Source organism: Ailuropoda melanoleuca, chromosome 4, assembly GCF_002007445.2.
Source record: "Ailuropoda melanoleuca isolate Jingjing chromosome 4, ASM200744v2, whole genome shotgun sequence".
Taxonomy (NCBI): Eukaryota; Metazoa; Chordata; class Mammalia; order Carnivora; family Ursidae; genus Ailuropoda; species Ailuropoda melanoleuca.
This window is the reverse complement of record NC_048221.1, coordinates 113446654-113460041: the sequence shown is the minus strand read 5'-3', so window position 1 is coordinate 113460041 and position 13388 is coordinate 113446654. Positions and strand designations below refer to the sequence as shown.

At 39.6% G+C, this 13388-nt stretch overlaps 1 protein-coding gene across 5 annotated transcripts in view; it reads right to left on the bottom strand.

Moving 5' to 3' along the window:
* The window catches only part of DHX57 (DExH-box helicase 57), a 66366-nt gene that overhangs the window by 52729 nt on the left and 249 nt on the right, over nucleotides 1–13388 (bottom strand). For 2 of the 5 annotated variants that reach the window (XM_034659635.1, XM_034659636.1), the window contains one exon: nucleotides 4238–4455. In XM_034659635.1, the coding sequence (XP_034515526.1) occupies nucleotides 4238–4449 (212 nt within the window). In that variant the 5' untranslated portion in view covers nucleotides 4450–4455. Of the gene's footprint in view, nucleotides 1–4237; nucleotides 4456–11711; nucleotides 11840–13056; nucleotides 13384–13388 lie in introns of those variants that run through there. The other 3 variants (XM_034659633.1, XM_034659634.1, XM_034659632.1) reach the window with 3 other exon arrangements.

Genomic DNA, 13388 nt, shown 5'->3' with positions numbered 1-13388 from the left:
ATCACAATTTGGGTTTGTCTGTTTTCTCATGATTAGTTAAAAAAAAGGGGGGGTGGGGAATTCTACAGGCTTCTATCTCATCCACCACGTATCTGTATCCCCTTTACGTTGCCTTCCTTCCTGTTCCTAAGGAAGACCCACCCTAGACCCTAAGTCAATCCCTCTATTTGTACACTGTGTCCCAATCTCTTCAATCTCCTCAAGGAAATCATCCCAGCACTTCTCTTTCCCTCTACATCATCGGTTCTTCATTCCCCTTGGAGCATTCCCATCAGCATACACACATCCTATAAAATGTCTACCATCTTAAAAAAAACCAAACAAAATCCTTCCCTTGAATGCACACCCCCTCAAACTATTGCCTTATCTCTCCTTCCTCCTCTGCCCTTTATTGTAAAACCCCTCAAAGGGATTATCTAAATCATTGTCTTTGTCTCCACTTTCTTTCCTTTTCTCTCTGACACACACTACATTCAGGGCTTCTCCTCACCAGCCACATCAAACAGCTCTTGTCAAGGTTACCTATGCTATAGATGTAAGTCAATGAGGCCTAAAACCAAAATTATGAGGAGAAAAATCAAACACTGCACTAAGAAAATTCTGTCTCATCCTACCACCCATCAAGAGTCTTGAACACTATTGTTACTGAAGCTAAGGTGCAGATATTCACCAGGTGATGGCTTGGAGTAAAGCTGTATGTGAGATAAGACCAAAATGGGGCCATAGAGCAAAGATCCTGGCAGCTCATTTTCCTCTAGGCATACAATTGTCATGCCACCTACAGAAGCAGTGTGAGATCTGGCTTTGGGAGTCATAGAAAAGGGAGTTAACCAATTAAAAACTGAAATTATCTGATTCTTGGCAAATAACATGTGAAAGACATCTGGATTGTACACTTTTCCATGTATAGGATAATTTTCTTAGTTAATCTTACCCCGGTGGCCTGCATAATCTCAGTCCTTCTCAATAAAACAGAAGTCTCCAATAATCCTGAATTCAAATGAATAAACACCATGTAAACATTTCCAGTCTATCCCATTGGTTCAAGAAATTCCTGGTGGCCTTCACATGTGTTCTTCAGCGGTCTGAGGGTGATAACTAGATTATATGGCACCTTTGTGGGAATGAAGAAAATGTTGCCATCTTCCAGAACTATTTAGGGGAAGTGATCATTCCTATGGGGCAGAGGGGGCACTGGGGCACATGGGTAAAGGAAATCGAAAGGAACAAACTTAGTAATAAGATGGTGTGTTCTGGAGATGTAGTGTACAACACAGTGACCATAGTTAACTATAATGTTTTATATATTTGAATTTGGTAAGACAGTTCTTAGAAGTTCACCCATATGTAAAATTTAAGAAACAAAAACAAATGAACACAGGAAAAAAAAGAGATAAGCAGAAAAGCAGACTCTTCAATACACGGAACAAACTGGTGGTTGCCAGAGGGGAGGTGGGTGCAGGGGATGGGTGAAACAGGCGATGGGGATTAAAAGCACACTGTCTTGATGAGCACTGAGTCATGTACAGAACTGCTGAACAATTATACTGTACAACTGAAACTACTATAACACTGTATATTAATTAGACTTGAATAAAGAAAAAAGTTCACACCAAAAATTAATAAGTAAACTGAAATTACGTAAGGCAATGAATATGCAACCTAAAAAAAAGGTTACCTATGCTATCCACAGTGCCAAATCCAGAGGCCAGCAGTCAGTGCACACCTCTCTTGACCTCTCACAAGCACGCCTTTACAAGTGAGTATCCCCATTATGTATCCCATCCTAGCTGACCGGACAATCCCCTTTAGAGCACCTTTATTTCCCAATTCCAGAAACCAAACTCTCCTAGTTTTCCTCCTACTCCACTGGCAACCCCTCTATCCCCTTTGTCAGATTCTCCTAATCTCTCTCAGCTCTAAAACCTAGAGTGTCCCAGGGCTCAAAGTTCAGACTTTTCTCTATCTATGGTAGTCTATCTCATCCAATCTCACAGTTTTAAATTGCAGTCACTCAGAGGACTCATACATTTACTTCTCTAGCTTAGATCTTTTCCTTGAACTCCAGACTTAGATGTAAATTGTCTATGACATTTCCACTTGGGAGAGTATCTCCTAACTAGTCTTCCTGCTTCCAACCCATGTTCCCCTGGGGTCTGTTTTCCACACAGAATACTGAGTCAGAGCTACTGAGTATAGTTGCGCAGACTGTACGCTGTGCAAAGGCTCCTCGTGGGGGTAGGAGGAGGATAAGGGAGGACGGGACAGCAAGAGTTCAAATCCAGTCCATGCTAGCTTACCAACCCATGCATTCTAGGGCTATAACTGCCCAAAGAAAGGGACACCTTTTTCTAATTCACATAAAGGCGTATGTTGAACAGCAGCAACTCTGGCCGGAGGGATTGATGTCACACATCCTTACCTTAAAGCCGCCAATGGCTTCCTATCTTCCTCAAAGCAAAAGCCAAAATCCTTATAAAGCCCAATAAAGTCCTACGCAGTGTTAGCCTCTTGCATCTAACTGCCTGTTACCCATCCACTCTAGCCACATGCTTCTCTGCCACTTCTTAAACCTTCGAAGCATGCTCCTGGCTGAGGGGCTTCGGACCCTCTGCCTTGAGTGTTCTTCCCTCAGGTAGCTTCACAGCTCTCCCCTTCATTTCCTTCTTGTCCCTGCTTAAAGGGCATGCTATTAGAGCAGCCTTCCCTGATCACTCTACATAAAACAGCAACTATTTAAAAATAACAGCAGTTTATTTGGCATTTTCTACCTTTTTTATCTTCCTTTATCTTTCTCCAGGGCACTTTCTACCTGACATATTAGATATTGTTTATGGTCTTTATACCTCACACTTGCTTCTATGAAGACAAGAACAATATTTTATTCATTGTTGTCATTCTAGTCCCTAAGGCAGTGCCCGGTGTACAGCAGGCGTTCAGGACATACTTGCTGCATGACTGAATGCCCAAGACGGCAAGAACCTCCAGTTACAATGTCTACGTTTTCAAAAAGAAGGGAGCTGCATCTAACTCAGAAGTTAGGTTCTTAAGTCAGCGGGTAAAGTGAAAATATAGCTTAAAATCACCCTGGAAGATTCCTAGATTCCTTTAAAGGTGTCAAGTTTGAGCTTGACATATTAGCTCTCAATATGTCCGAAAGGACTATTTTTCTTCTAGAACAACAACAAAAAATTGTAGATTCTCTGGTTGAATGTCAGATCAAGTATTTGGTTATGTTAGGGTCTATGTATAAAAACATATATTTAAACCCTAAAGTCACATACTCAGTACATCAAGTGGCTTCAACTACAAAAAGCACTTGGAAACTGAGACTGACCAAGGAAATTGTAATTCTTCTTCCACATCTTGCTCACCACAGGGCCCAGATACATTTAGTGGCAAGTTTAAACTACGGAAATGCTATTTTTCTTTCTTCTTTTCCTGAGTGCATATAGTTGTATTCATTAAAGTTAAAAGCATGTTTGATGCAGTTAAACTCCAGCACTCACTTATATTCCTTTCTAACTAATATTTAGTCAGGAGTTACTTCCACAAAAGAGAGAGAGAGTGTGTGTGTAGCTTTAAAGAAATCTTTTCACCTCTAAAAGTTCCAGGAGACAGCTTGCAGTGCCATTTGAGAGACAATGAAAATTCTATATCTATACTGCATAGCATGCAGCAGTAAAATCTTTACTCTCATTAAATTTTCATTGGAATTATCAGAATCTATTCATTATTTAAGAGTTGAATATGAAAGAAGCCTGGATATGACTCTGTCACTGGTCATCACATGAAGCACCGGTGAAGATTTGGCTAATATGTCTGGAAAATAGATAATTCATCAACTAAAAAGACAGAGAGTACAGACAAGTAGCATTTGGGGACTTTCAAACTACAATATGTAAGAAATACTTAAAATACTTTTCATCACTTTCGCCATTTCTAATATTTACTTTCCCGGTAACGTGAGTTACAATAACAGAATTATACTCAATTCACAGTGTCATGTAAGTTGAAGTTACCTTCAGATTTCGACCTTCCAAAAAAAGCTGTTATTTGCCAAAATGTCTCTAGAAAAGGTTACAGAGTAGGAGACTGCACGGTTTTAAAACAAGAGGGACAATTCACTTGACCAAAATTACTTGGCATTTTCCCCCCTTCCTCTCAGCTCTCTGCCCTCCCACAGATTAGGAATTGATACTGTTTCTATATTTAAACATTAAAAAAGCATAATGACCTGGATGAGCGCCTTGATTCACTGAAGATACAAAAGTCATCGCCATCATCCCAAATTCTACTTGAGGCCTTTCTATTGCCAGCACTGCCACCACCACTGCCAGCGCCCCCGTGAGATTTGCTAGTGTGACTCCTGCCTCCTCTTCCTCCTCTAGAAGACCCTTTTCCACCTCCTTTGCCTGGCTTGCCTTTTCTTCTTACCGAAGAACTCATTTTCACCTGCAACAGAAAAAGTAATACAGACACCATAAAACCAGACCAGTATGACAATCCTTTGTCACAGTTATGGATATAGCCCATTATAAAGAAATAAGGAAATGCACATTTTTAAAAGGGTCAATTTAGGGGAAGCATGGACAAATTGTTTTAACAAAAGCTTTCAAAGCTCATCCCTCTGAGGATTAATATTTAGTGAGTTTCTCTGACACAGATTTCTTAACCAAGTTTATGCATCAGTTGAAAAGAGATGTTTTTCATATATTTAATATGTGATTTAATAAACAAAATTTTAATTTACATATACACTTTCAAAGACACAGACCTGGTTCAGAGATTTTGCCTGGGTAGAGTGAAAGTATAGAGCTTTTGCATGCAAATGAAGTTAAGTTGTTAACCAGGTTAAAATAGAATGTTATAACTACAAGATGTTTTATGTAAGCCTCATGGAAACTACAAAGCAAAAATCTACAGTAGATATACAAAAGAGGAATCAAAGCATACCACTACGTAAAATCATCACATCACAAAGAGAGCAAGAGAGGAAGAAATGAGCCAAGGATCTACAGAACACCTAAGAAACAATGAACAAATTGTCAGTATTAAGCCCTTACCTATCAATAAATACTTTAAATGTAAATAGATTAACTTCTCCAATTGAAAGACACAAAACGGCTGAAGAGATGAAAAAATAAGACCCAACTATATGCTGCCTACAACAGAAGCGCTTTGGCTTTAAGGACATCGACTGAAAGCTAAGGGATGGAAAAAGCTATTCCATGCAGATGGAAACCAAAAGAAAGCAGGAGCAACTATACTTCTATGGGGCAAAACAGACTAAGGCAAAAACTAACAAGGGACAAAGATGGTCATTATATAATGATAAGGGGATTAATTCATCAAGAGGCTGTAACAATTGTAAATACTTATGCACCCAACATCAGAACACCTAATATAAAGCAGAATAGAATTTATAGACCAAAAACAAAGTAAAAATGAAAATGATATATTAAAATTATAAAATATAGCCAAAGCTAGATTTTATTTTTTCTAATTTTTTAGAAAATTTTATTTTCTTTAAAGAATTTATTTATTTGTCAGAGAGAGAGAGAGAGCACAAGCAGGGGGAGTGGCAGAGGCAAAGGGAGAAGCAGGCTCCCTGCCGAGCAAGGAGCCCAATGTGGGACTGGATGCCTGAACCCTGGGATCATGACCTAAGCAGAAGGCAGATGCTCAACCGACTGAGCCACCCCAGCGTCCCGAAGCTAGATTTGAGATATTTTCTTAGACTTACATATTCCTATAATAAGAGAAAATAGTTTTAACTCAAGAAGTAAAGCTGCATTAAAAAGAATAAAATACCTAGGAATAAATTTAACCAAGGAGGTGAAAGATCTGTGCACTGGAAACTATAAGACTTTGATGAAAGAAACTGAAGAAGATACATATAAATGGAAAGATAGTCTGTGCCCATGGATTGGAAGAATCGATATTATTAGAATGTCCATACTACCCAAAGTTATCTCCAGATTCAATGCAATCTCTATCAAAATTCCAATGGTATTTTTCACAGAAATAGAACAAATAATCCTGAAGTTTGCATTGAGCCACAAAGACCGTGAATAGCTAAAGCAATCTTGAGAAAGAAAAACAAACACAATCCCTGATTTCAAACTATATTACAAAGCTGTGGTAATAAAAACAGTATAGTATTGGCATAAAAACAGACACACAGATGAATGGAACAGAATAGAGACTCCAGAAACAAACCTACACATATATGGTCAATTAATTCACAACAAAGGAGCCAAGAATATACAATGAGGAAAGAAGTCTCTTTGATAAATTGTGTTAGGAAAACTGGGTGGCCACATGCAAAAGAATGAAATTAGACTATTATCTTACACCACAACCAAAAATGAACTCAAAATGGATTATAGACTTGAATATAAGACTTGAAGCCACACAACTCCTAGAAGAAAACATAGGCTGTAAACTCTTTGACATCAGTGTTGGTGATGAAAATTTTTTGACTCTGACTCCTAAAATCAAAGGCAACAAAAATAAAAAAGTGGGACTACATCAGACTAAAAAGTTTCTGCACGGCAAAGGAAAACAGCAACAAAATGAAAAGGCAACCCACTGAATGAGAGAAAATATTTGCAAATTATGTATCTGATAACAGATTAATATCTAAAATATATAAAGAGCTCATACAACTCAACAGCAAAAAACCCCAAACAATTCAATTAAAAAACTGGCAGAGGATCTGAACAGACATTTTTCCAAAGAGAACATACAGATGACCAACAGGTACATGAAAAGATCAACATCACTAATTATCAGGGAAATACAAACCAAAACCGTAATGAAATATTACCTCACACCCGTGAGAATGGCTATTATCAAAAAGACAAGAAATAATGAGGGTTGGCAAGGGTATGGAGGAAAGGGAACTCTTATGCATTGTTGGTAGAAACGTCAATTGGTGTAGCCACTATGGAAAACAGTATGGAGGTTCTCCAAAAAGTTCAAAATAGAACTACCATACAATTCAATAATTCCACTTCTGAGTGTTTATCCAAAGAAAATGAAAACACTAATTCAAGAAGATATACATATGGATATATACAATGGAATACTATTCAGCCATAAAAGAGAATGAAATATTGTTTTTTGCAACAAGGATGGACACTGAGGACATTTTGCTAAGTGAAATTAGTCAGAGAGAGAAAGACAAATACGTACAATCTCACTTACATGTGGAATTTAAAACAAAAGCAACTAAGCTCACAGATAAAAAGAACAGATTGGTGGATGCCAGAGGTGGTGGGTAAAATGGGTAAAGGGGGTCAAAAGGTACAAACTTCCAGTTATAAAATAAATAAGTTATGGAGATTTAATGTACAGCATGATGATTATAGTTAATAATACTCCATTGCATACTTGAAAGTTGCTAAGAGAGTAAATCCTAAAAATCCTCATCAGAAGAAAAAAAAATTTTTTTTGTGACTATGTATGGTGGTGGATGCTAACTACTAGACTTACTGTGATCATTTCACAATATACACAAACGGCAAATCGTTATGTTGTATACCTGAAATAATATAATGTTATATGTCAATTACACCTCAATTAAAAAATGGTCCAACTATATGCTATATATTTACCACTTTAAATTCAAAGAAACAAATAAATGAAAAGTAAACAGATGGCAAAAGATAAATTATGCAAATAGCAACCACAAGAAAGCTGGAGTGACTGTGCTAATATCAGATAAAATAGACTTTAAAGCAAAAAAAAGTTACTAGAAATAAAGAAGGACATTTCATGGAGGCCTTGGTGGTTCAGTCGTTAAGCATCTGCCTTCGGCTCAGGGCGTGATCCCAGGGTCCTGGGATCCAGCCCTGCATCAGGCTCCCTGCTCTGCTGGAAGCCTGCTTCTTCCTCTCCCACTCCCCCTGCCTGTGTTCCCTCTCTCGCTGGCTGTCTCTCTCTCTGTCAAATAAATAAATAAGATCTTTGAAAAAAAAAAAGAAAGAACATTTCATAATGATAAAGGGAAGATACAACAATGATAAATATATAGGCACCTAATAACAGAGCACCAAAATACATGAGCCAACAACTGACAGAAATGAAGGGAGACATAGACACTTCAATAATAACAGTTGGGGACTTCAAAACCCCACTTCCCACAATGGTGGAAAGAACAATGAGACAGAGATCAACAAGGAAACGGAAGACTTGAAACACAGTATAAACCAACTAGACCTAAGAGACATCTATAGAACACTCTACCCAACATGATAAACATTTTTCTCATTTGCACAAGGAAAATTTTCCAGGACAGACCATATCCTAGGCTATAAAACAAACCTCAATAAAGTTAAAAAAGATGTAATACAAAATACGTTTTGCAACCACAGGAAAATGAAATTAGAAATCAAAAGCAGGAACAAATTTGGGAAACTCATTGTCATGCAGAAATTAAACTAGGCCTCTTTGTATTCTTCAAAATCCTTCATAATAATACATATTTATACAGTGCTTATTTTATGTTTATCTCCCCCTTCCTCCTCTCACAAAGTTCTTTGAAGGCAAGGATTAGGTCTATTTTGAGTAACACAGTACCTCTCACACAGTGTCTGGTGCATAGTAGGAATTCAAGATATACTTGTGTAATGAATGACTGAAGGCTGAGTAAATGACTGATATGAGAATGGAGATTCATTCACTCCACAAATATTTTTTGAGCACTTATGATGTGCCAGATCCTAGGGATATAAGAGCAAGGAAGACAAAATTCCTCATGAAGCTTACCTTCCAAAGGGTAAGACACAAATAAACAAATAAATAGATAATATCAGTTAAGAGTTATACAGAAAAAAAAAATCTTAAAAGACTGTTATTTTAAAGAGAATGGTCAGGTAAGGCTTCTCTGAGATCATGTTTGAGCAGACACCTGAACAAACTGAGAGAATGAGCCATGAAATATTTGTGAAAAGAACACTGAGGGGAAGGTGCCAGGTCCAGAACATCTTCAATGCATTGAGCTGGACAAACAGTAAGAAGTCTGATGGGTCCGTACTGAAGTGAGGAGAGGGGATGAGGTCAGAGAGCAGAGAAGGCCAAGAAGAAGCTGGAGACAGGGGGAGCACTGAGAGGAGAGGCAAGAGAGAAGAGGTTGTAACCTCAGTAAAACCTGCATGTCACAAAGCTAACATTGCATTGCCACAGTAAAGACCTGGATGGGGTTCATTTTTAAGTTGCAGTTATTGCCAGTTTGGGCTAATACTTGACTTTGAAGATTTTATACACAGTATTTTTGTTATACATCACGATTTGGCCAACTCTGCTCTAAACAACAGAATGGATTTTCTTTCTTTCTTTTTTTTTTTTTTTAAAGATTTTATTTATTTGACAGAGAGAGACAGCCAGCAAGAGAGGGAACACAAGCAGAGGGCGTGGGAGAGGAAGAAGCAGGCTCCCAGCGAAGGAGACTGATGTGGGGCTCGATCCCAGGACTCTGGGATCATGCCCTGAGCCAAATGCAGACACTTAACGACTGAGCCACCCAGGCACCCCCAGAATGAATTTTCTTAAAGTGAGCTTAGTTTCTGAAATTTTGGTGATTCATGAATGTACATAGATTCTGTGATCCCATTTCATACTGCACCATACAGGAACACTTTGTATAAATGAATTGCTTTTTGTTTTCACATTATTAGTAGTATCATGGTCCCATTACATGCCTATTAACCTCATAAATGTGTCATTAGTCTTTGAAAAAAATATGTAAATATGTATGCATAACATGAGAATTTCCCTCCAAAGCAGGGCTTAAAGTATTTTGGAAAAGTTTGACAGAGTGTATCATGTGAATTCAGATTTACCTCAATGCCAAGAATTATGTTTAGGTAGGAAAAAAGAAACTTGTTTTGATCTCAGATAGAAAAATAGGTTGCTATGGGTTTTATGTAGCTTTAGATTTTAAAAAAGCTAGAATTGTGTTTAAAAGTGATTTGGAAATTTTTAAAAATTTATTATTATTTATTTATTGTTAAGATTTTATTTATTTATTTGAGAGAGCGACAGAGAGAGTAAGAGAGAGAACATGAGCTGGGTGAGGGGCACAGGGAGAAGCAGACCCCCTGTTGAGCAGGGAGCCCAATGTGGGGCTCGATCCTGGGACTCCAGAATCGCGACATGAGCTAAAGGCAGACGCTTAACCGACTGAGCCACCCAGGCACCCCATTTCTTTATTTTTTAAAGATTTTATTTATTTCCATTTCCAACGACATGGATGGAACCAGAGGGTATTATGCTAAGTGAAATTGTCAATCAGAGAAAGACAATTATCATATGATCTCACTGATTTGTGGAAGTTAAGAAACAAGGTAGAGGATCACAGGGGAGGAGAGGAAAAAATGAAACAAGACAAAACCAGAAAGGGAGACAAACCATAAGGACACTTAATCTCAGGAAACAAACTGAAGGTTGCTGGAGGGGAGGGGGTGAGGGGATGAGGTGGGTGGGTGATGGACACTGGGGAGGGTATGTGTTGTGGTGAGCGCTGTGTACTGCGTAAGACTGATGAATCACAGACCTGTACGCCTGAAACAAATAATGCATTATATGTTTTTAATAATAATAATTATAAAGATTTTTTAAATTTATTTGACAGAGAGAGAGAGCAAGCACAAGCAGGGGGAGTGGCAGGCAGAGGGAGAGGGAGAAGCAGGCTCCCTGCTGAACAAAGCCTGAAGTGGGATTTGTCCCAGGACCCTGGGATCATGACCTGAGCTGACGGCAGATGCTTAACTGACTGAGCCACCCCCTTGTCCCCCGGAAAACTTTTTTTAAGTTCTAAATATGATAGGAAGTCACTAAAGAGCTGAGGCAAAAGACTGCTAGGGCTGACTCATGTTTTAAAACATTTACTCTAGCTGCTATGTGAAGAATAAAGAGACTATAGGGGGGTGAGGAGAAGCCAGCAGGCCAACTAGGGAATTACTGCAGTTGTTCAGGCAGAAGAAATACAGAAAAAATACAGTGGGTTGGACTAGTGTGGGAGAAGCAGACACTTGATCTTAACCAAAAAGCCAAGAAGTGATTAGGTGGGAGCAGCAGAGTTGAGAAGTGGTCACAGACTCTGAATGTATTTTACATGTAGATGAATTAGTTGAAAAGTACACGAAAGAAATGCCTACAATTATTTTAAGATTTTTTGGCCTAGGTTAACTGGGTAAATAGTGGTGTCATGTGCTCAGAACTGGAATACTGGGGAGGAAAAAATCTGGGAGGGCAGTGTCACAAGTTCGGATTGGATCTGTTACACTTGAGATGCCAATTAGATACTCACATGGATACATACTGAAGGTTGTTGAATATACAAGTCTGTGTTAAGGGGAAAGTTTAGCTTATTTCATTTAACACTCTAAAAATCTAGTACAGTAAATATTATTTTCTATATTTTATAAAGGAGGAGACTAGAGCACAGATAAATTATATGACTTGTCTAATGTCACCTGATGTATACAAGCAAAGTCTGGAGCCAGGGTTTGAAACAATCTGACACCAAAGCCAAAATTCTTTCTACCATATCTCCTCCTCCTCACCACACACGTGTACCTTATATCTTTACTTCATAGTTTAATGATAAACAAGACCCCCTTTGATTTGTGCCTGGGTCTTAATTTATAAAAGTGACAAGGAAAGGTCAATCCCACCAAAAAAAAAAGTTTAATGTTATTCACCGTTTGGCTAGAAAGGAGAGAGTCACGGCATGCCACACCAGGCCAGGCCACAGGAGGAAGCACCAGTGTCAGTCAGGAGGCACAAAGGAGCCAGGGGAAGGCAACAGCCACAGCCTTTCTTAGGGTTTCTGCAGGAAAGGTAGGGCGGAGTAAACAGTTTAGGACTGGCCAGTTAAAATAATTCCAGCAGGCTATGGGGCCTAGGGCTGTCCCTAGTTGCCTGTGACCTGGCCCTGGGTTGATTTAGGGGGAGGGAGGAAGGCTTGGGGTGCAAAAATTAGATAAAGGAGGTAGGTGGTTGGGGGTGGGTCTGCATATGAAAGGTGTGTTCACAGGTCAAGGTGACTTAGCTATCTCTAGGAAGGGCAGTTTCTTCCTGGCCAGCTAGGTCTCCAATGTGTCAAAATATAATAGAATATAGAAAACAAAAAATGATTAATACACTTTTCCAATCCAAATTTAAAATCCCTTCATTGCAAGTTTCCTGACTCCAGATCTCTTAGATAGGAATATCATAAGAAACCCAACTATCTCAAATTCTTCTGTAAAAACAGTGGTACTTATACATACACTCACAAAAAATGGAGGGTCATTTAAAGCTTAACAGGAGACTAAAACAATCAGACAAACCGAATTCTGTAAAGTTGTGTATTAACAATTACCTATTACTTCTAGAATTCAGAAAAAGGGAAAGGATATACAAATCAGACTGAAAGATTAGAGCTTCAGCTCAAAAACCACCCAGTCCAGGTAAGTTTGTGTAAGTAAAATACATTAGGAAAAAAGCAAGACGATAATGTGCTTTGATTTTTAAAGAGTAGCTAGCCAACAAGACCGCGCCCCAACTAGCTTGCCTAAATAATGATCAACAACTTGTCTCACACCGACCCAGAAAATGTCACCTTTACAACCTGATCTAAGATCTGCTCTCAAAATGTTGAAGGAAGACTTGCTGGCTGTATCCGATATGATTCAGCCCAGGTGTTTCTAAGGGAATGGGAATTAGGTTGCACAATCTACATGGATAAATTTCACGATTCTATTTCATTTAGCCTGGGAAGATTCCAGCTATTTTTCTTCACCGTGGACACAGGGACCTAAGTTTGGCTCAAAGAGGAGCCTTTGTTTCACACCCAGAACAGGCCCCCAGGAACAGACTCACCAAACAGGGCACTGAAAACTGATCACACATCACTCCCTTCCCAGGCAAACCTCTGACTGACCCCATATATTCAGCTCCACGCAGATACCTACACCTGGTACCTTTCTTCTAGCATACACTCAGTTCGATATGGTGACAAGAAACAGGAAAGGAAACTTGAGCCTCTCCAAAGCAACCCCTTACGCCTCTCCGAGCTGAATTCGGCTCCCTCGCCTCCAGCCTGGGTGCGGAGAACCCGGGATCCCGCTGGTCCAGATTCACCGGCCCCAGCCAGCCTGCCTGGATCCCACCCGGCCGGATGCTGCTCAGACCGTAACCACCCCCGGGCGGGAGGCGGTAGAAAGGTCCGCACACTGACAACCGGGGCGCCTCGCAGACCACGCACACAGGCACACATCCCTTGTCCGCGTTGGGGGAAGCCGTGGTGGGTTCGCAGCGCTGCTTTCCGCGTCTGCTGCCCGGAGCGAGCGCCCACGGCTGAGGGGTCCCGCCCGGGCTTCGCCACCCACCGCGAC